The sequence below is a fragment of the Gallus gallus genome, chromosome Z (assembly GCF_016699485.2).
Source record: "Gallus gallus isolate bGalGal1 chromosome Z, bGalGal1.mat.broiler.GRCg7b, whole genome shotgun sequence".
Taxonomy (NCBI): Eukaryota; Metazoa; Chordata; class Aves; order Galliformes; family Phasianidae; genus Gallus; species Gallus gallus.
Genome location: NC_052572.1, coordinates 10,656,068 through 10,678,245, shown reverse-complemented (window position 1 = coordinate 10,678,245; position 22,178 = coordinate 10,656,068). Strand labels below are relative to the sequence as shown.

At 40.2% G+C, this 22,178-nt stretch overlaps 1 protein-coding gene across 1 annotated transcript; it reads right to left on the bottom strand.

The window, feature by feature from the left end:
• Positions 1-7,346: 7,346 nt before the first annotated feature.
• TARS (threonyl-tRNA synthetase) lies at positions 7,347-21,961 on the bottom strand. Its single transcript, NM_001031447.1, is given in 19 exon segments — positions 7,347-7,785; positions 8,754-8,868; positions 9,561-9,633; positions 10,273-10,377; positions 10,460-10,560; positions 13,152-13,229; positions 13,952-14,089; positions 14,178-14,340; positions 14,867-15,033; positions 15,692-15,790; positions 16,688-16,834; positions 17,411-17,489; positions 17,569-17,633; positions 18,408-18,525; positions 18,659-18,780; positions 19,963-20,086; positions 20,541-20,731; positions 21,478-21,558; positions 21,898-21,961. Coding segments are annotated over 19 exon segments (2,136 nt in total). The 5' UTR covers positions 21,919-21,961; the 3' UTR covers positions 7,347-7,636.
• Positions 21,962-22,178: the final 217 nt, after the last annotated feature.

Genomic DNA, 22,178 nt, shown 5'->3' with positions numbered 1-22,178 from the left:
GTGACGCTGGGCAGCGCTGCAGAGCCCTGCACTCTTTGTGCCCTCATTAATTAAATCGCTGTCTCCTCCGAGCAGAGGCCGCCTGTGTGCAGCTTTGAACAATGAGGGTTTGATCTTGTTTGAGGTCCTCCGGCAGTGCGTTAATACTATTACATTAATCATGTTACATGATCTACTGTCACATCACCAGGACAGTTTTTAAGAGTAATGACCCCGTGATGAGGGGGCAGAGCTGAGGATGGGAAGTTAAAAGCTCTTCTCCAGATTTCTGTTACAATTTTAAGCTAATTATATTTTCCTTCAACTGGCATAAAACCGTGGCTTGCACAGGTTAGTGATCAAAGAACTAAGATTTATGAAAATTCCCTCTAGATGGTTGTGTTGCCGTTGTCCTCTTTTTGCCTCTGGCTGTGACACAGACAATCCATTTATGTTCATGTCACTGTGTAGCAAAGCCATCACAAGCAGGTGGTGCTCTCCCAGGGTTTGAATCTGAGAAAGAGGCTGGCAGCTGCCATGGAGAGGAGCAGGAGGAGCCCCTTGCAAACAGGTGGATGTCACTGTTCAGGAGCAAAACTTGGCTGAGCTTCAAATTGTTATTTCATAGAATCACAGAATCAAAGAATCACAGAACCACAGAATTGCTCAGGTTGGAGAGGAGATTAAAGCCCACCCCATTTTCAACTCCTGCCATGGGCTGGTTACCCCCACCAACTCAGGCTGCCCAGTGCCCCATCCAACCCAGCCTTGAGCTTCTCCAGAGATGGGGCACCACAGCTCTCTGGGTAGCAGTGCCACCACCTCACCGCCCTCTGAGTCAAGAGTTTCTTCCTAAAATCTAATCTAAATCTCCTCTCTTTTAGTTTAGAGCCATTTCCCCTTGTCCTATCACTATCTGCCTGTATAAAAGCTCTGAGTTCCCTTGAAGTACTGGAAGGCCACAGTAAGGTCTCCCCAGAGCCTTCTGTTCTCTGGGCTGAATAAGCCTCAATCTTTCTTTGCAGGAGAGGTGCTCCAGCCCTCTGAGCATCTTCATGGACCTCCTCTGATCCTGCTCCAGCAGCTGCAATGTCCTTGGGGTCCCAGGCCTGCACGTGGTACTCCTGATGATGCCTCACAAGGGCAGAGCAGAGCAGAGAGGGACAATCCCCACTCTTTCCCTGCTGCCACCCCTCTGTTGAAGCAGCCCTGGATATTGTTGGCCTTCTGAGCTGCAAGCACACTTCTGGCTTATATCTAGCTTTTCATCCACCAGAACCCAAGCCTTTCTCTACAGGGTTGCTCTCAAGAAAGTCCTCTTCCAGCCTGTGCACTTATCCAGGATTACCCCAATCCAAATGCATCACCTCACACTTGGCCCTGCTGGACCTTGTTTGGTTCATGTGGGTCCTTGTTACCTTGCCACCTTGTCACCTAGAGTTGCAACAGGAAATGTCCACCCCTTGAGTCACCCCACAGACATGCAGCCACCCTGATGCAGCAAATCCGGTACTACTGCATGCTGCAATTAACACTCACAGCATGTTGGTGAGCTGCTCCTCCATCAGCTAAAGGCTAGCACAGCCTGGAGTCAGCCCCCAACTTGGGTAGGCATTACTTCCTGCAGCCTTTTCCTCGTGGTCCCAGCTCAAGCCTTGAGGTAATACTGCATGATTCTCACTCAGGAAAAATGCTCTGTTACCATTTGGCAGCAGTGGCAATGGCAGCTACAGCAGGATAGGATCTGAATGGCAGTGTCAATGCTACAACCCCAGCAGGTTTTTTATTTACTGGGGTAAGGCCGGTGCTCTATGTGAAAAGCATGCTGATACCTCCCTCCAGCTTAAATTTGAATGGGTTATGCAAGACATGTTTCTAAGTGATGCAATATTTGCTTTTCTTCATTGACGTGAAAGGAAAATTAAATTATTATTTGTATCTTTAATGAGATATGCAGACTGATGTAACTAACTATAGCCACTGCTTTCTTTCTCCATTTATTTAGAAAGAGTGACAGCTTGCCATCATCTCCCTGCACTTGCATACGTAGGGATGACTGAAATGACCTTATCAGCTATCTATGATACTTGTTCAGATAAGGTTGTTACTTAGAAGATTTGGATTATCCTGTAAATAAATGATTTCTTTGCGAAGTATTCTCCTGTTGAGAACACAAAATCATGCACAACATCACTGCACTTCCTGCTCCAGCAGGGGGACTGGACTAGATGACCTTCCAAGTTCCCTTCCAGTCCCTGGCAGTCTGTGATTCTGTGATTCCATCACACCTGCATGGAGCGTGTTGAAAACTCAGGATTTAACTGCTGGCAATTTGAGATTTGTTATAGAATCATAGAATCACTAAGGTTGGAAAAGACCCACAGGATCATCCAGTCCAACCATTTGCCCTTCACCAATGGTTCCCGCTAAACCATGTCCCTCAACACAACATCCAAACGCTCTCTGAACACCACCAGGCTCGGTGACTCCACCACCTCTTATAATTACTGAATTACACCTCTTATATACTGAAGTGTAGAGAGAAATTCTGACTTTGTTTGCCAGCGGTGAGAAGACAGTAGCTCCTTCCTATAAAACTGGAACGTGTTTGAAGCCCCAATAGCCATGCAGTCAGGCCCTGTTTTCTGTATTTCTTTGTTCTCTTTCCCTCCCGTGTGTCCTTTTCTATGTGGGAGAGACTCCAATCTCACAGTAAGTTATTCTTTGGGTGTTGAGGATTTGAATCCCCGATGGCAGAGGAGGGAACCAAAGGGTGGATTTCACTTCTGGGACTGGCACTCGGTGCACAGTGGGCAGGGAGCTCTAAGATAAGTAAGGCACTGCTTCTGCAGTTGAGGTACCTCAGGGCTGGGCAGCAGCTGTTGCAGAACTACTTATGGAGCAACTCTGGACTCTCATTTCCCTCCGTCCCACAATGTGTGATGAGATCTTTCCTGAACTCAACTGCAAGAGCTGAGTATTTTAGCCTGCTGATGCTGGGAACACCTTCCTGTCAGTGTGAGACAGGAAGTCATCACTGGCCATAGCTGTGCACATAAACTGTCCAGGAGTCACCTCCTCAAAGACTTACAGGGTCTTAAAAATCCTAAAGGAAGAAACTCTGCTCCTGTTAGTGTGATGTAAAGTGTAGTAGTGTGATGTAAAGGTATCTGACTCCACCTGCTCCCTCTGTTGACCCCATCTATCATGACGCAGATGCCAGAATGTAGAATTACATCTGTGATTTGATTTCCCTTAAGGCTTAGTGGAGTATTTATGAATGAAAATGATTGCATGATTATTACCTCTCGAGTAGTAATGACTTCTTGGAAACATACGCTGTTTTAAATACTACTTTGATGTTTCAGTGGCTGCACCATTAAAAGATGACTTTTTAGCCATATTTAAGAAGCCCCTTCTTTGCCTGATTGAGAGTTGTTCCAGTATCCTTGCAGATACACAGGGGTATCTCTTCCTTCTGAGTCTTTATCCCATTAAGCAAAATCACAAAATAAATTCTTAGATTGCTAATACTATAGACAGGTTACAGTTCACCCCTGAAGTGTGCAATTGAGAAATCACATATTAAATATGATTAGATTAATGTCATTGGGCATTTAAGCTCTTGCAGAATATTAAGTTAACTTGTGCTGTTGCTGTATGTGCTCTATGGATAAGGGTTATTTGTGAGTATTCCCAATACGAAGAGTGGTGTTTCAGGAGTGCAATAAATCAAAAGATGCCTATTTTATGAGCCTGCTGTTTCCTGTGATGGATAGGAAAAGGTGCTTTAAATGTCAGCCCCAAACAGTCATACATTCTAATCTAGTGAGATAAACCTGTCACAGGAGAGGATGTTTGAAACTCCAAGGAGCTTAATTGTACTTTACAGCTCCATGTAGGCGAGGGCAGCACTGTATTTCTATGTTCCATGCTTTCTTGCCTCATCTCTGCTCCTGCCTGCCACCCTCCTAGTTCCTGTTTCTGCTTCTCTCACTGGGGATCCCAGTTTCAAAGACTCTGGGAAAGACAAGGCTGTCTCATGAGGTGTTATGGATTCAGCTACTTTGTCCCATATTGATGCTCTGTGCTACCTTGTCTTCTAGCACAGATAGGTTAATACACCTCATGTTCAACTGGCCAAAATATTTTTTTCCTCCAGATTCTCATTTGGTATTTTTTGTTTCAATTTTCAGAATTCTTAGAAAGGCTCCCTAGTGTCAGAAGAACTCTGTTATCCAGTTGAACGATACAGCTGTGCGTGGGATACAAGGATGTTATTTACTGAAACTAATTATGCAGCCCTGATGATTTACCTTAAATGTCTGATAACACTAAAAATTGTCCCTGTCTGCACTCGTTTATCTCAGCATGTACATTTTTAAAGTGATTTCTTAGAAGATGTCACTGCCTGCCCTGCTCTACAGACTCTCTCCTATTCCTGTCTGGACTGCTAAATAAATAAATAAATAAATAAACGAGCAAAACAAAACAAAAACCAGTGGTACAAAACCCAGATGTAGCACATTCCATGTAAGCATATTCTATCGCAGTGACTAACAAGGCATCAAGTGCAACCACACAAGTCTGAAAGAATATTTCTGTCCAGGCCAGATGGAAATCACTGGTGTATAGTTATGCTGAGTGGTTTTGGAAATACTGACCCAAGCAGTAAATGCTGTCTTAGGTTTTATGAGCATAGACTCTAGCAATACATACATAGTATCTGTTCACCCTTCATAGGCCAAAGTTTATTTGCCATTAAGAAACAATAGAGAAAGCTGAAGCAATCATGATACCACGCGGGGCACAAGCCTCAAGGCCTGAAATGAGTTTTTGAAAAGCCCCTTCATTTTGGCCTAACTCTGACCTGGGAAATGTCAGTCTTAGCAAACTGATTCTTTTACTGGAAGGCTTTGTTTGCATTTTTTGGAGGAATGGGAGTGAACTGGGTTTGGAAGCAGTGGATAGAAAGTGTAGTAAGGGCAAGACTGACTGTATATAGACACCTACAACGAACGGTGATTCTTCTCTGATTTTAGAGGAGCTGAAATAACCTTACAGAATCTGAATATTGAAATTGGAACAGTATTCTGAGGCAGTAACATCAGCCACTGAGGGAATTTGTGGCCAAGATGTGACAGGAAAAGTCTGACTGGAATTGTCCTGGTTCAGGGCAGCCTCCAGCTGACTCACCAGGGGAATTTCTTTCAAGGGAGTTTGCACAACTGAGGAGAACCATAGAAAATTGAAAGCTGGCACAGTGACCGATCTAGATACTGAAATTCTTTCAAGATTTTACTTTTATATACTGGAGTGATCTATCAGGTTGCCTATCTAACTGCCCTGTCATTTTTTGCTCCTCCTTCAGCAATCTGCATTGGAATCTGCTTTAAGGAATGAACAAATAAAAATCACTCTGAAGCAGAGCATGAGCTGTACTCCAGAGGAAATGCCCATAGCATGGTGCCATCTGTGGAGGTAATTCACATTCCCACAGTAACTTTCCAAGGGATGTGCAGACTTAAAACCAGGCTGCAGACATTTTGGCTTTCTCGTGCCTAACAGTGGTAAAGCATTGTCTGGAGACTCTACTCTCTAAAGAGAACTGTACCCAAATCTTACTCTTCAAGGAACCTCCAGTTAAACCGAAGGAAAGGATGGGGCTCAGACCAGAGTATTTCTGCTTCTGTGCTTGGCTGCAGGTCTTGGCAGCTAAGACTTCTGAAACCAAAGCTGCAGAGAGCAAAGCATTTAGATGGCACCTGAATGGAGCTGTGCACCGATCATAGTTTGGGTGCAGTCGCCTCAGTTTTGCCCACACCTTGCCTGGGGTATGTACATATTTTATTGGATTATCCTTTTCAGGTCTTGTTTCTAGTAATTCTAGTAATAATAGTTAGTACATTTTTCATATACTAACATGTTCATTTCATAGGGTTTTTCCATAGATGAACTACACAATCAGTATGATCTATGCAGTAAGGTCCGTCAAAGGACAATTTGTCCAAAACTGACATCTAGTGGGTCATACACAGTAGTGGCCAGCATTTTACAGCATCATTATCTCATTACATGTCTGCTAGCATGCACAGGGACCCCTCCAACAGAAAAGGCAGGTCTCCATGAAACTCAACAGATAGATCATCATATCTGAACAGGAGTTTAAGACATGATTCCCAGAGAGAAATGGAACTAGTGGCTCTTCTTCCCTGTGGCACTGATCTCTACTCTGACTTTGTTTCAACATGCAATGAAGTATTCCTGATGCAAGGACAACTTACATCTGATCCTGCCTTTTTTCTTTCTTTTTTTAACCAATTCCTAGCTAAGTAAAGCAGATGAAAAAAATAAAAAAATAGATTAATGTATTTTAAACCTACTCCATCTTCACTGAAATAATCTTCCACTGCTTTGCTCTTTTCACAGTCAATTCTCTCTGTTGCTCTAAACAATCAAATAGAATGTTACTGGTCTGACAAAGGAGCATTAAAAAGCTTTTGTTAAAATTTGCTGGATTCAAATGCTGATATGTCATCTATACCTGAAAAAGATAGATGAGAAAAGGCTGGATGAAATTTTTCTTCCCAGATAACACAGGAAATTATGAGAGCTGGAAGTTTTTCATACAATAAGATGGTTCAAACCTAGCCTCAGACTTGTATGCAAAAGGTCTAACATTAACTTTGGTTGTATCAGCTACCAACTAGAATGGATTTTCTTTTCAGAAGACCAGTCATCGACCACTTTTGAAAGGTGTTCAGGTCAGTTAAGATTAACACACAAAAAGACATCTCTACATCCCAGGGCTTTTTTTTGTCAGCAACAGGAAGTTGGCAACAGATGTGCAAAAACTAAACAAAAATGAGGGGCTGCAAACTATGTGATGCCCTGGATTGGAAGGTTGGTATGGAAATATTCCACAGAAGGCATTTGTACCACATTGAAAAGGAACACATGATAGTATCATCTGGTCCTAACAATTTTGGCTTCCTTAGCTGCTTCTTTGGCCCTACTGTTCCGTACCTCCTCCAGTCATATTCTCTCTTGAAGCAACAGTGAGTTTACAATTAAAGCATGTTTCAGGTGCTGCCTTTGGAAAAGGGCACAGCTTGGCCTTGGTTAGCAGTTCAGCACTATGTGGCAGACAGCCCCATGGCTGGAGCACTCTGCAGTGAGAGCTGGAACCCTCCCAGAGGTTCCCAGCCTATGCGATTGGGAAATGTTCAGAGTCAATAAATTTAATTGGCAGACAAGACTGTAAAGTATCACCTTGCCAAAGGAGATATTTGTAAAACTGCTGCAGTGTAGCATTGCTATGTGGTTTCTTAAGCCTGAGGTTTCTTGTAAAACTTCCACGAAGAACATTTGTTACCAAAACATATTTTATTTTTAATAGGGTAGGTAGAACACAGTAGGTATCCCTGATTAATATTTCCATTTTCCCTTGCAGTCACAGAAAGTCATTTTATCTTGCTTCGTCTGTCAGTGTTTAGAGGACAGGAAATTTTACTTCAAGGTTTGTGAGAAACTGATTTTTACAAAAAGAGACACGTCTGACAGAACATGTCTGCAAATCTGGTACATTACAAATAACCCTGTGGTTAACTGAGTTAGGAAGACTAGAATCATGTTACATCAGGTGGAACAGGTGGTGTTAAAATTCCTCTTCAGCTTGTTTGGAGCGAGAACATTTCAGTTCCAGCAGTCTCTTCACAGTATCAGCAATTGTACGCTCACCATGCACCTTGTTATCTCTGGTACGGATGTTAACTGTTCCACTTGCCTTTTCCTTTTCACCAACAACTAGGAACAACCAAGATACAAAAAGATGAAATTACCACTTAAAAATCTTTTCCCATCAGTTATCTTAAAACACTGTAGAGTTATCTTAAAACACTGGTATATTTAACAAAAACTCTAAAAACTTAGTGACTAACATATCCTTACAGGTCTCCAAGGAGGTCCTCCTCCTAGGTACTCCAACTTAGATCTGTAACAGCCAATAGCTTTATTTAATCTCCCATCACTCAACAGACTTCGGTATATTATAAATTTTCTTTATTCACGTTTTGCTATAAGTAAACTAAATAAGCCCAGATTTATATTAAAGAGAGCCAGGAAGTTAAAAATGAGAAATAAGAGTAATGCAAAAGCAAACATGAGAAACACAACCTGACTGCAAATAACCAAGAGCTATTAGTTTGCTTGTTGTTTACGGAAACAATAAGATAGCTTATTAGCAAAGCCCAAAGGTTTGCTAACTAAACACTGACAGATACTAAGACAATCTCTACATGCAGCATTACAGTTTATGTAATGCACTTGAAGGCAGCTGAAGGATTGCATTTCTCCAGCTGAGTGCTCAGCTGCAGCTACCTAACAACTCTTCGAAGCCTTTGAACTTAAGTCAGGTGAGATTTTTTTTTTCCTGGTACTCCCATCATTTGTTTGTGGTTTTTAAACTAAATTCACAATCACAATTAACAACCTGAGTGACAAGTGACATTGGTTTTGACATGTGCCTCCACACTGCTGATCAGAAAACAGCAAAGGACTTTTTCTAAGGCAGCAATAATGCCTTGAGCCACAAAACAGGCATCTTTTTCACTAAAAGCCATACAAGCAAGGAATGCTCATCAGATGTACAGGGGAGACCATCTGGAATGGAGACTCTGGAGGAGCAAAGTGAGCTAAAACACTACCACCTGCTCAGAGTATCTCTCTGAAAAGGTTAGCCAGCATAAGGTAGAAACAAATGCGCTATACATTACCCAGAATAAAGTTATACTGTGCAAGTTGAGCATTTCTGATCTTCTTGTTCAGTGTGCACCCAGGATCTACATCAATATCTGCCATTAACCCAGCATCATGGAATTGCTGTCTGACCTAGGAGAAAATGTGTTTAAACTGTTACAATAGGGTATTTTGTGATGATGAACTAATTGTGACCTGTCAAGTTAAGCCAGTCAAGCTTATCTGTCCCCTCTAAATCAAAAGCACTATCATCAGCTCAAGTCTTGGAGATGAGCCTTGTTCAAAGCAAGAAATGAGGTCTGCCATCATACACACTGGACTGCTAAACACTGATGTGAACACCTCATGCTTAGGACTACTATCTATTTCAATTTGATACTGTGAATGGCAACAGCATAGTGAAGCTTTCAATTAAAAGTTGTTTGTAAATTTTTATTTTTTAATTTTGTAGACTTTTATTTATGCACCATGAGTTTGAAAGAAATACAGAAGAAAGTCTGCCACATGTCAAAGATGCATAGAATTTTCTTCATCTTTCTTACTGCTCTGCAAGATGGACATTGCTAGAGAGAACTGGAACTTGCAACATGAAAACCTCACAAACATAAGCATTTGATATTTGAATTGCCAACATCTATTTTAGTTCCTCTTTAAAATCCATTTACATCTTCAGCAGCTTACTGTCACATTAATGAACAAATGATACATGCAAAGACCTAAAATATTTCCCTGCATCAAATAATACTGGTAATTAATAGCTAAGTATTTCAACTAAATACAGTATGTCTGAAACAAACCAACAAAAACAAAACCATATACTTCACCTTTTGAGCGTATTCATCACATGTTGGTCCCACTGGTACTACCATTACCTGCTGTGGAGACAGCCAGAGAGGCCTTCAATAAACAAGAAAAAAAATGTTTGAGAGTTTTTAGTATTTTCCAGAATGGAAAAACCTAGTAACAGATGAGACTAAAATCTACAGAAGAGAATCATTAAGCCAGCAGCTTAGATTGGGTCCTGAGGCACTGACAGTCCCATATTTAAGTTACAGTTTACCTTCCAAAAAACTAGAGTGTCTAAAATAATTGCAGGGTGGGCAGAAGTACTTTTTAACCTGAAGACTAGAGTTACATTTTAGACACGTAACTGAGTCACTAATTTCTTTACTAACAAATACTGGGAAAATATTTAATTTTTGAGTCTTGTCATCATCAGTCAGGTCACTACACTGCAGCAGATAAAGGAAATTACCAACATAAATGACTCTTTGCCAGGCATCAAATCTGGAAGAACAAGGTGAGAGACACACACCTTGTGTATGTTCAAGAGTGTTACCATGTACCATGTGCTACTGTATCTATTATTATTTCATATCTGAAAGGGATTCAGAGGGAATTGCCTTGTGATATACCTATGGTATACCTCTGTAGCAAGTAAGTAGAATAAACTCTACTGACAATTGCATGCTTGGGGCTAATTTATCTTTCATATAAAAGCGCTTGCTCAAACTAGAGTCTACTTTTCAGTGTTACCATTTGCCTCCATAGTTTTCAGTTAAAATGGCGATCATTCTCTCCACAGATCCCAGGATAGCCCGGTGAATGATAACTGGTCTTGTCTTGTCATTACCATCATGGCTGTGAACAAAGTTAGTTACACACGTGAATAACAGAAAAGTTAACTTATATAGCAGTTAAGAATATGAGTCTCTCTGCTTACCTAACAAAGGTGAGGTTAAATCTGATTGACAGCTGAAAGTCTAGCTGGATTGTAGCGCACTGGTGGTAGCGTCCAATGGCATCTTTAATCTGAATGTCAATCTTACGAAACAAAAGAACAAAACTTTTACCAGAGTTTAAGATGAAGCATGACACTCCAAAATTCACCGTATTAAGATAGAAGTCTTCACTCACAGAGTACAGTGAAAGTATATGTGGGTACAGACAACATACTTTATACTACAGAATGTTTTAAAATGATCTGTGGATTCTGACAGCATCCACTTGTGGATTCTATGTCAGACCTAAAAACAGGGTGAGCACATGGAGAGACGTTACTTCAGAGAGAATTACAATTAATATCTTGAGAATATTCTCTGTGAGTTTGCTTGGTTTTTCATTGGACTTTCATGAGTGTTTTTACTGAGTAAACTCAGCAGCACATTAAGGGAAGGAGGGCAGGTAAGTGTAGGCTTTGGCTCCACACTGAGTACTTATTTTCAAAAATCCTGGACACAGGATGCACACTGTATTGTTAAATACTCCACTTACCAAGAGAGATCATACTAATTAATGACGCGGTCTTACTAACAGTTGTCCTTACTACAGATATCTAATCTATTGCACCTGACGCTTCAATCTTGAATACACTTCAGACAGAAGTTGGACAAGTAGACATCTAGAAAACAGTCAAATTATATTATCTGGACCTTACTGATCCAGTGAATTTCATCTCTTCTTAAACATTTTCCCAGTACGGCAATGTGTTTGACTTTTTTCAAACTTAAGGATCAGTGTGTTAAACGCTGGAAGAAAATGAAGTGCCTTTCTGAAGTCACTTGGCAAAATAATAACTCATTTAAAAGTTTTGCACTCTGAAGAGAGTGTTTATCACACTTTAGCTACAATTAAAGAAATCAAAAAAGGTTGCAAATTACTTTTTTTCTGGTAGAAACTCAAATCCTCCGTTTACAGAACACAAAAAAACACTCTATCCTGAACACAGAGCTTCACTTCTCAATGCAACTTTAACCTGTTCACATTGAGACCAAGGCAAAAGGCTATACGTTTGCTCACTTAACCTTAGGCTTGCTCCTAATACACTAGCTAAAGTAAATTAAGGTTAACAAAGGAAAGTGTTCCTGCAGATATTTGCCTCCTTTCAAATGAACTGAGGAAATTACTAAATCTTGTTTGCATTTCACGTTATGAATGATAAGCTGTTACAGAACGTTCCACCTACAACCCATAAAGTGAAATTGATTCAATCAGCATACAAAGACAAAAATCAGAACTAGTTTACTAGATGACTGAATACAAATGCAGAACTAAATTTACATCTATTAGGGAAACATTTACAAGCCATGTTGTAAGACTTTGTGCCCTCATGCTCAAAGCCATCAGAAAATTTCTAGAAATCTCTACTTCATCTGTATCTGAAGAGGAAGCTCTCACAAAGACACACAGACTGTGCAAGGACCTTTTTTAATACCAAAACCCACCAGCAGTGCCACAGAACCATGATAGTAAAAGCAACATTTTTCAGAAATCTGTTTAATAAACTTAATTACAACTGATTATTTTTCCCCATATAGCTTTTTTTTTTTTTTTCCTAAATAGGAATGCAGATTTAGGATTTCCTCTTTGTTTGTATTCTACAGGATTATTGTATTATGATTCATTCACTGATCACCGAAATGAGCATTTCTAATGCAGCACACTGATCTAACAGTGCCACCTTCTGTTCATACCTCTCAATAAACCAATTCCAATTAAAGCAGCAAATAGTAACCTGCTACAATTTACTACAAGTAAACTGAGTAAAACGAGTATTAAAGCTATGTAAAGGACAAGATCACAGAGAATTTTCCCTCTCTCAAGTAAACCAGGGACTTAGGTCACTGGGAAAACAGACAATTTCAGCCAGAAAGCACCATCTGATGATATCAGATAACGATATGTATACATATATTAAAGCAAACAAACAAAAAAACAATCACCACAAAACAACAGCAGCAAAAAACAACAAACCCACGCCTTCCCTTCCTACTTAAAGCCTTTTACAATCTCTGCTTGTACCAGTCTGTCAGTTTAAGAATCCATTTTGTTCTTTATCCTCCAGCCAAAACTGAACAGCACCAATGCTTCAGAAACGCATACTAACATCAAAAAAAATTAGCTGTGAAGTTACATTGGAAGGAAACATGCAGGACACGTTGAAAGTAAAAGCTGTCTTTATGAAGAAGATGAAGAATAGAAAACAAGAGCATCACCCCACTATTTTCTCTATAAGATACAAAAAAACAATGTATTTAGCAGCAGGAAGCATCCATCTCTACTTTTTTCTTTTCTTTTTTTTTTAACTCAAAACAATTCAGGTGTTACTTAACAAAGCCTTTGTCCTGGTCAGGTATTTGTCTGAAGTTGTCTGGCAAACACTGTACAAATGCGAACCAAACACTTTTCTTTCCAAGAAATTCTATAGTTGGCATAACTTTATGAAGACAAAGACTTCAAGTTTTTTTTCTGCTTGTCTGCTGTATCATGAAGAACAGTATTTGCACGCTACCACCATTTCTAAAGACTAGAGAAGCATCTCTGGAAAGGAAGGAATTGTGAGACTTTTTGCGTACTTAAATCCAAACAAAATTAAAAACTCCAGCCCAGCTAGAAGTCCATTGTAACACACTAACCTTAGGTCCATAAAAAGCTCCATCACCAGGGTTCAACTCCCACTTCTCACCGAAGTCATTAAGGCTGTTTTCCAGTTGCTAGAGATAAAGAATATGTGTATTCAGTGTTACTCACTTCTCACATCAGGTCAGCCATCTAACACTACCAGACTATCATTATTTCTCCATTACTGCAACATCTCTGCACATTCCTATCAACTCATTTATTTTCTGAAAAAACAGTTTTGGAAGAGACTCAGGTTTAAAGAAGTTCAAATTGAAACTAATGCATACATTTTTAAGGGGCAAAACAAGCTGCATTAGATAAGATACAAGAACTTTTTTAGATAGAGTAAAAGTTTGTAAATATTGAGAGAGAATCCATCCCTGTTACTAATGTCTGTTCACGCCCCGTCTTGTCTCCACCACTGCACCTGCAAGTGCTAATGCTTTAGTAATGAAAACATGTTTTCTGGAAGATACCTCAAGATCTTACCACAAGGGCTGTTAGAATTAGTTATTTTCATCCCCCCTTTTTTTTTCCCCCTCACTCCCACTATTTAATTGATCAAAAACACAGAAGAGAAAGGAGAGAGACAATTTGATTCTGACATGGAAATCACTTCTGTACTGAGAACATACTGTCCATACACAGCATACTAAGAAAGCTATTTTATTACCCAGGTGGAACTGAAGACAGTTATTAAGTTATATTTCTCATGTCCAGCAACCACACTACCTCCCAGAAGGCAATATGCCCTTATGGAACTTGCAGCTACAACCATGCTTTCATACAGAAAGGTAATAAAATTACTGTTTACCTTCTCAGCTCGATTCCACACTTCAATATCTCCCAGATACTTTTCAGGACGAGTAGAGAGGTTCAGTTTAAAGGAAAATCCAAAGACATCATAAACAGCACGCAAGAACTGGAGACAGCTCTTTATCTCCTCTTCTATCTACATAAGAATGGAAATAAAGTCTCAACTATAGGAAATTCAGCTATTCTGATTTTAATACCCAATCTCATTTAACAGAAGTCCATACCTGTTCCACAGAACAGAATATGTGAGCATCATCCTGCTGGAACCGACGTACTCTAGTGAGTCCCGTAAGAGCTCCTGACAGTTCATTTCGATGCAGAACACCAAAATCAGCCAACCGTAATGGCAGCTCACGCCACGATCTTGGACGATGATCAAACATAAGGCTGAAGGAAAAGTTCATTACTTGAAACTTATCCAGAATCAAAATTCTACAAAGAACTGTGAACAGGAAGCAGCCAGTACCAAACCAAATGCTCACACTGCCAGAGATGTCATATGAACACAACAATCACTTATATCTAGGTTTGTTTGTTTGTTTGTTTTCCCTGAAAATTAATCAGATATTCTTACATAGGCAGGAGGCTTCCTCCACCTCACACAGTGATAATAGCAACTCCTGAAGCCAGCATTGAAACCCAAATGGCTACATTGCTATAAAACTGGAAACACTCTGTTAGCCAGTTTGGCTACAGATTTTGCAGCATCAAGGTAAGCTTCAGTTCTGAAACAAAATCACTGTCATGATAGAAAGAAAAAAAAAATAAAAGACTTTTCTTGGAGTTCTTGTAGAGAGAGCTCACAGATAACAAGACTCATAATTACAACGTTCCTGACAAGGATTTTTAGTTGTGTCTTTTTGTTTGTTTTTTACTCAACAGAAAATCCAACCCAAAGATGATGTGCATTTACCAGTGTCCTGGACAGTTCATTGGCTTCAGAGCAAATATTTCCTTCTCCACTTCAAAGGAAAACATGTTTTCACTGTAATGCTGCCAGTGCCCTGAAGTCATCCATAGTTTACTGTTGAAAATATTTGGAGTGACAACCTCTTGGAATCCACGTTTTCGATACTCACTCTAAAACAAACCCAGTACATAAAATAATCAATAAGCAAATGAAAGTAATGGTACTCAGGTTCTGATCTGCAGCCATGAAAATATGCAAGTGCTATTTTTATAGAGTCCATCACTAAAGAAAAAAAGAAAGCAAGTTGGAGATGGCAGCATACCATCCTTCCCTCAAAAATTCCTCTGTAGCAAGCAAGAACAAGTTCCTTCCAACCAAGCAGAGCAGCAGTCTCTAATTATTCCATGACACTTGGTAGTACGCTACAGCCCAAATATTTAATAAGAAGACACAGAGATATTTACATTTTGCAACAGGTAAGTCAGGATTTTTTTCCTCATTTTTCTAATAATTAGCTGAACACTTAATAAGTAAAATCAACAAGGATCAGTGAAACAACAGTAGAGTAAGCTTAGCTCTACTATGAGTCGTCATTATCACTATTTTAACTGCAGTGATAAAAATATAACTTGGCAGACATTACTGAAACAACAGTTTCAATTGAAACAAGGTTCCTTCAGTTCCACAGCTTACATGCTAGAAGCTTTAACAGCCCTTCATTTCAAGTCAATTCATACTGTTACACTGTTGTATGCAGCATACTTTTACATATTTTTCTAAAGTTGAGCACTTCATTCTATAAGACAATGTCCAGAAAACATTACTTACCCGGATAAATTCAATTAAGGTATTATATATGTAAGCTCCTTTTGGTAAGAAAAAACAACTACCAGGGCTGAGCTCATGAAAGAAAAAGAGTTCTTGATCCTGCAGAAAAATATTGGAAAAACTTAGTACTTGTACAGCCATTTTTTTCCAATAAACATTCACAAATGAATTACTATTGACTGGGCACCACCAAGGTTTAAAGTAAAACAAAAATCAATAACAATAGACTGGTTGCATTTCACTAGTACATGCATCCCCATCAGTACCTATAGGGGAAGGAAATAGTTTTAATTTCATATTCTATTGTCAGTACTCCGAAAACTCAGGTTTATGTGCAATTCCTAACTGCATGCACATAGCACCCTTGTCCACTGACAAACAATATTTGAATAATTAGAGAGGTGCAGAAGTAAATATTAACTATATGCATGGACTGTAGTTGGCTAATGTGAAAAACTAAGCATATGCTTCAAGACAGCACATAGCATATTCTGTGCTTTTTCTTGATGTCCAAGCAGTAAACCTTTTAATAGCATTTAAAGCTACCAATTATGAGACATGAATTTCAATCTGAAAAATAAAATGAAAAACTAATCAACCAGAAAAACCCCAAAATGTACTACAGATTCTAAAGATCACACAGAAGACAGAATGATGAGCAAAGAGGCTGCAGCAACCCAGGTAGGAATAAGCACTGCCTGCAGACTGAAGTGGTCACATTTTGCATACTAAAGCGTTCATGTAATATTTTGATTAACCTGTTGAAGAAGGATATCATTATGTTTGAAACAGCAAAAGCTCCATAAACAAATTGTTTGCTTTAGGACTTCTGACGCTTTCAGACGGAAAAGAACCTAGCTTTGTAACTCAAATGAAAAACAGCTGTGTCGCATCTTAGTTGTGACAGCAAGTATACACTGTGTTTGAGATAGCTCTAGTCACAAGGTTAAGTTTTCACTGTGTTTGTAAAATACATTACCATACAGAATGCCTCACCCGTCCAATTTTCCTGTGATCTCTGTTTTTAGCCTCCTCCTGGAATTTTTCCCATTCCTTCAACATTTTTGCATCTGGGAATGAAATTCCATAGATTCGCTGGAGAGTTTCCATATCAGCCTTGCCTTCCCAGTAGGTAGATGAATTCTGTGTGCAAAAAATAAATGAAACAAAAAAGAAAAGAAAGAGCCTGCACATTTTACTGCTCCTGCCTGTTGTAAAGGGCACACATCATAATTTAACTAGTTGCTGTTTAATATAGAGTAACTATGGCATGAAGAGAGTTTTAATCATAAAAACACAGAGCTGGTGAAAAAAATGCACGAAGAGCTGAATTGTAAAAATTGGTTTCAAGCTCTACATGGTCCTTTTCTTCCTCAAGTCTACTATCTCCCTCTAGAGCCATCCTATTTCATCTGTTCTGTTTACACAGAGCTATAATCATCAGCTGAGCTAAAACAAGAACTCTCACTGATACATCTCAACCAAGAATTAAGCCACACCCACTTCCCAAAATGAGCTGGAAATGATGTCCCTGGCCATCTATTTGGTCTCCACATCACTTCAATACCATTCTTATAGCTCACAACCCTTTGCCAGTTGGTTAAATTGAGTTTATGGCCATGTTATCCACTTCACATTATGCTCCTGGATAATCCACTGCCCAAATACAGCAACACACTGTCAATGAACACATTTGCCTAGGATAGTTTGAGCTCCTACCTTATGAATTTTTATGCTCTTTATCTTGCCAGTATGTCTAACATGAGGTCCTCTGCATAAATCTATCAAGGGACCACATCTAAGAATAGAAAAAACATTTATTTAGTATATTTCATTGTAGCAAATTATACCTAGTAATACTATACATGCATAATTACCTGTATACTGTTGTAGTTGGAGTACTGACCTTCTCATTCAGGATGCGACACTTGAATTTGTTATACTGAGAAGACGAGGACAACACATTCGTTAACTTCTTGTTACACAGTAGAGTTGACCAGCAGTTTAAGCTTTTTACAGCACATCAAAAGACACTTTGCTATATAGCATGGTGCTCCAGTCGAACAGACAACCAAGCAGTACCTGAGGAACCTGATCCAAGTTCAGTGATGACACTGCCCTGAACACAAGAGTGGACTGAAGACCTATTAAGGCCTCTTACACTCTGAATAACATTGATTCTCTTTAGAGTCTTAATAGAGAAAACTGAGTAACCTCTATCTGAAGAATGCCAGGGAATTGTTTACAGCTAGTTACAAAAGAGAAAAGATGAGGTTTTATTCTTGCTTGAACTTTCCCATACAACCTCATTCTTAAAAAAATATTTTATGAAGCTGCTTGAATGCACCAGCATATACAGTTCAATATCAGCACAGCATTTTACACAGACAATATAATACAACTACACAACTGCAAATTTACATCTGTGGGAAATAAATGAAGAATGCTGATTCAAACATACTGTCAAGGTCATCCAAACCTACAATTCTCACAGCTGAAGAAAAATCCAATGCATTTTTGAGAATCTAAATGATACATTTGTTTGGTTTTTTTTATTTTTTTAAGGTTAAATATCAGAAATGAGTTTGTAAGAACACATCTTCAAAAACTACTTTGAAAGACCTTCCCCATCGCTAACAGAGAATGTGGCTGAAGTTACAAATACTTAAAACAGCGTAACTGCACGGTGTGATAACAACACTCATGAACAACTCACCTTAAACATTTCAAGTAGTGTTTCCTTCTTAACTTCCAGTCTTTCAAAGGGTTGCTTTTCCTTCATGATCTTTTTGCACAGCGTTTCCAAAGCAGAGAAGTCATTACTTGACACACCTCTAAAATAAACATGCAGAAGAGCACATCATTCTCACTTTCACTTGTGATTTCTCATCTGGTTGCAAGTAACACAAGCTTTGATATAACCGTCATCCCCCTCAACTGCTGAAAAAGAAAAAAGATAAAACCTACCCATCCTCAAGGAACATGTCGTAATAAAACCCATTTTCTATTGGTGGTCCATAGCACAAACATCCACCATAGATTCGCTCCATAGCTTCACCCATTATGTGAGCACTTGAGTGCCAGTATACCTAATGGAAGTAAAAAAAAAAAAAAAAAGATAAATAAAAGGGGGGGGGGGGGGGGGGGGGGGGGGGGGGGGGGGGGGAGGGGAGCAGGGGGGATAAGTCCAAATATGCACAACACATCTCTGAGTATTTTAAATAAAACTTTCTCTGAACACTTGCTTCCAAGGCTATTTCATGCAGACCCCATATTATAGCAGTCTTCAGAACAGCAATGACTGGTCCAGAAACACTCCTATCCTAAAGCTCCAGTACTTCCAAAAAGTAATGCTGGATTTTATTTTATTTTTTAATTTTACAGACTGGATGCATGTAATTCTTATTTCCAGCCACTGTTGAAATGATTCGGATTTGTCTAAAAGTCAGGAAACGAATCCAACTCTTTCTTTCTACCAATTTCAATGGATTGGCTCTGCTGACACACAGCATAAACATAAAGGTGCACTTACAACATAAGGCCGTGGTCCTACAAACATTCAAAGTATGGGAAGTCCTGCACTGATATAGAACAGTTTAAAGTTAAAAACTACTCTTTATCTTGTAGTGCACCTGAAGGGTTAGCAAATTAAAACTAAACCTGTAAGATTTAACTCTACTTTTAGTTGCACAAATCAGAGGACATCAGTATTACAAAAGTCATCATTCAGTTGGTATGAACATCCTATTTTTGAATGCAAGACCTCTGCTGCGATGAATTTGCAGCTTCTTGTTATCAAGTAACTTTTTCTAAAAGACAGAATTTACAAATTTACTGGGTATCTACACTTAAATGAATGAATAGCCAAAAGAAAATATGTACTTCAGTATACAGAAAAAAAAATACATGAACAACTTACTCAGCAGATTGATGTTTGTACTGGCAATTCTATACTCGTCATTGCTTGTGCAGCCAGTGCTACGGTTGTTGGTTTAGAAGATTTATTTAACATTAAGGCTGCAAATGTTACACACTTTGCATAACTATAGCAAGAGTTAGCACATTCCACAACGAATACACAGCAGAACATATATTATCTGCAATACCATGTCTTCCTAAGGAGCCACTATAAAAATGGAGATGTACCTACACAGCTTATCTTTTTTCTCCTCCTCTCCTCTCTTGAGCACAGCTAAGATGCGAGTATCTGCTGGAGGCCAGTTTTAATGCAAATCTAAAAATCAAAGAAATTTTAGTTAGCAGATACTCACTGCTTGAGCCTCTTCATCCTCAAACTTGAGCAGCTCCAAGGTGCAATCCTCCTCCAAAGGACGGTCTAAATCCCAAACCATCTTATTCACTTTAGCAATAACAGTGTTGTCAGCTAAGCCTTGACTGGGGAAAAAAAGAAAAAACCATAGTATTATAATTGTTTAAAATCAACAAGCAAAAAATCAACAAGCAAAAAAAAAACCTATTAATATTATAACATTAAAACATTAACTAATAACAAAATAGTGGTATTTCACCTCTAGGAATCACACAGATTTCATAATTTTGACTGATAGGGTGTCCAGTGCATGTTGTTCAAATCCACCCCACAAAATATGTGAGCACCTGAGATGTTCTATTTCTCATAGGTATCTCCCATGCCAATAATAGTGAAGTAAAGCAAAATACATTTCTAATGTTAGCTCACTCTAAAAGTCAACTAGAACACCACCCAGATCATCTTACCCAGGCCCACAAAAACTAATCTTGTATTTGCTAATGTTAATGATCACAGTCACAACTTTTAGAGGTAGATCAGTCTAAAAATGATTAAGTATATAATAGGATAGAATCATACCTAATTCCACAAGCAATTTGATAAGGCGTTGTCTTCCAGGACTCAGCATCAACCAGCTTGCCATCAGGTAATGTAACTTTAATGGGTTTACTATCATTAGCAGCTCGTTCTGCAAGAAGTGCATCGTGCTCAGCTTTAAGTTTATTGTACATCTCTAAACGCTCATTGATAAATGCAGGCCAAGGATTCAGCTACACATAAAGAATAAAGGCACATTCAACAGATTAATACCACATGATGTCATGAATGTGAACAGAACTCATACACTTTTCACAAAGACATATGTGACTGTCTACAGCTATGCATGTGCTATGACTTAACAGCCAATTACCACAATTACATAGTAACATTATACACACCACTGTGCATCTATTTAATATACCTAAAAGATGTATTAATGAAATATTAGTGAGTTTATTAACCTTGTGCTTAAACTTGTAGTAAATGCTAGTTTAATATAGTACAGAAGGAAAAAAACAATTTGAAAAGGCTGTTGAAGTTTAACATGTCCTGCACTGACGTCAGGCTGTCAGTGCAGGCACCACGGTGCAGATGGCTGCAGCTCAGAGCTGTTCAGCACCTCTGTGCCCACTGTTTACTCACACTAACCACAAACATGGAAACAGCAAAGCATCTCTGGCGGGCTTTCATTGCCCCACCGACCTGCTACTTATCTCCTGCTGCCAGTGGGAGCTGTAGCAGGCTGCATTATGAAGCAGCACCCACAGAAACCAGATAGCTGCTCTCCTGTGATAACAATATAACCAGCTGTCAAGAGCAACAAAGCCACTTCATGGCAAACTTTGCTGAAGTAAGAAATAGCAGGGAAAGGAATTACTGCAACAGCAGATAAAGAAATCAGAGGGATGACATCCAGCAAAGTCAGCAGCACAGAAAACTACACCCTTCAACAGCCCATGGCCTGACAGCTGCTCACCTCTGCACGTCCTTCATCACCGGACGCTTCTTTCATTTTCTTCTTCCCACAGTCCGCCTTTTTTTCTTCCCCAGCGTTTACCTACACCGGGGAACACACACATCTCCTCATCCTCCAGCAGCTGCCTGCACTCTACCCCAACCCCACACAGGGCAGGGCACAGCCCTGCGAAGCCCACCCGGCTCTCTTAGTACGGAGCCAATCCCACCGCCCTTTCCCAGAGACCCGAGCACCCCGGAGGCTTCATGGAAGACCCATGGGGAAAGGATTGTGCCTGCCTCCCAGGCCCGGCTGCCCCTCCCCAGGCCTGCCGCGGGGTACCCCCGCCTCAGCACGGCCCTCAGGCGCGGTGAGGGAGAGCAGAGCCAGGCAGACTCCCGGTGCTGCTCGCCGCACGCCCCGTCGCGGCGCCAGGCCCACCTGCCCATCAGCACCCGCCATGGCTGCAATGTGGAAGGGATAGGTGGGAAGGGTTGGGAACGATGCGGCGCAGGCGCGGCCCGGCCGCCGAAGCTGATGCAACCGGAGGCGGCTCCGCCGAGCCGAGCCAATGGGGCCGAGCCGAGTCGAGCGGGGACCGGAGCTGAGGCGTGCCCAGGCGGCCACGAGGGCTCCCGGCGGCGGAAGATGGAGGCGGTCCTGCCTGTGGTCATGAGGGCGGGAAGTGGGGCGGAGTCTCATCCCCGTCGCCCTCGTGGCCC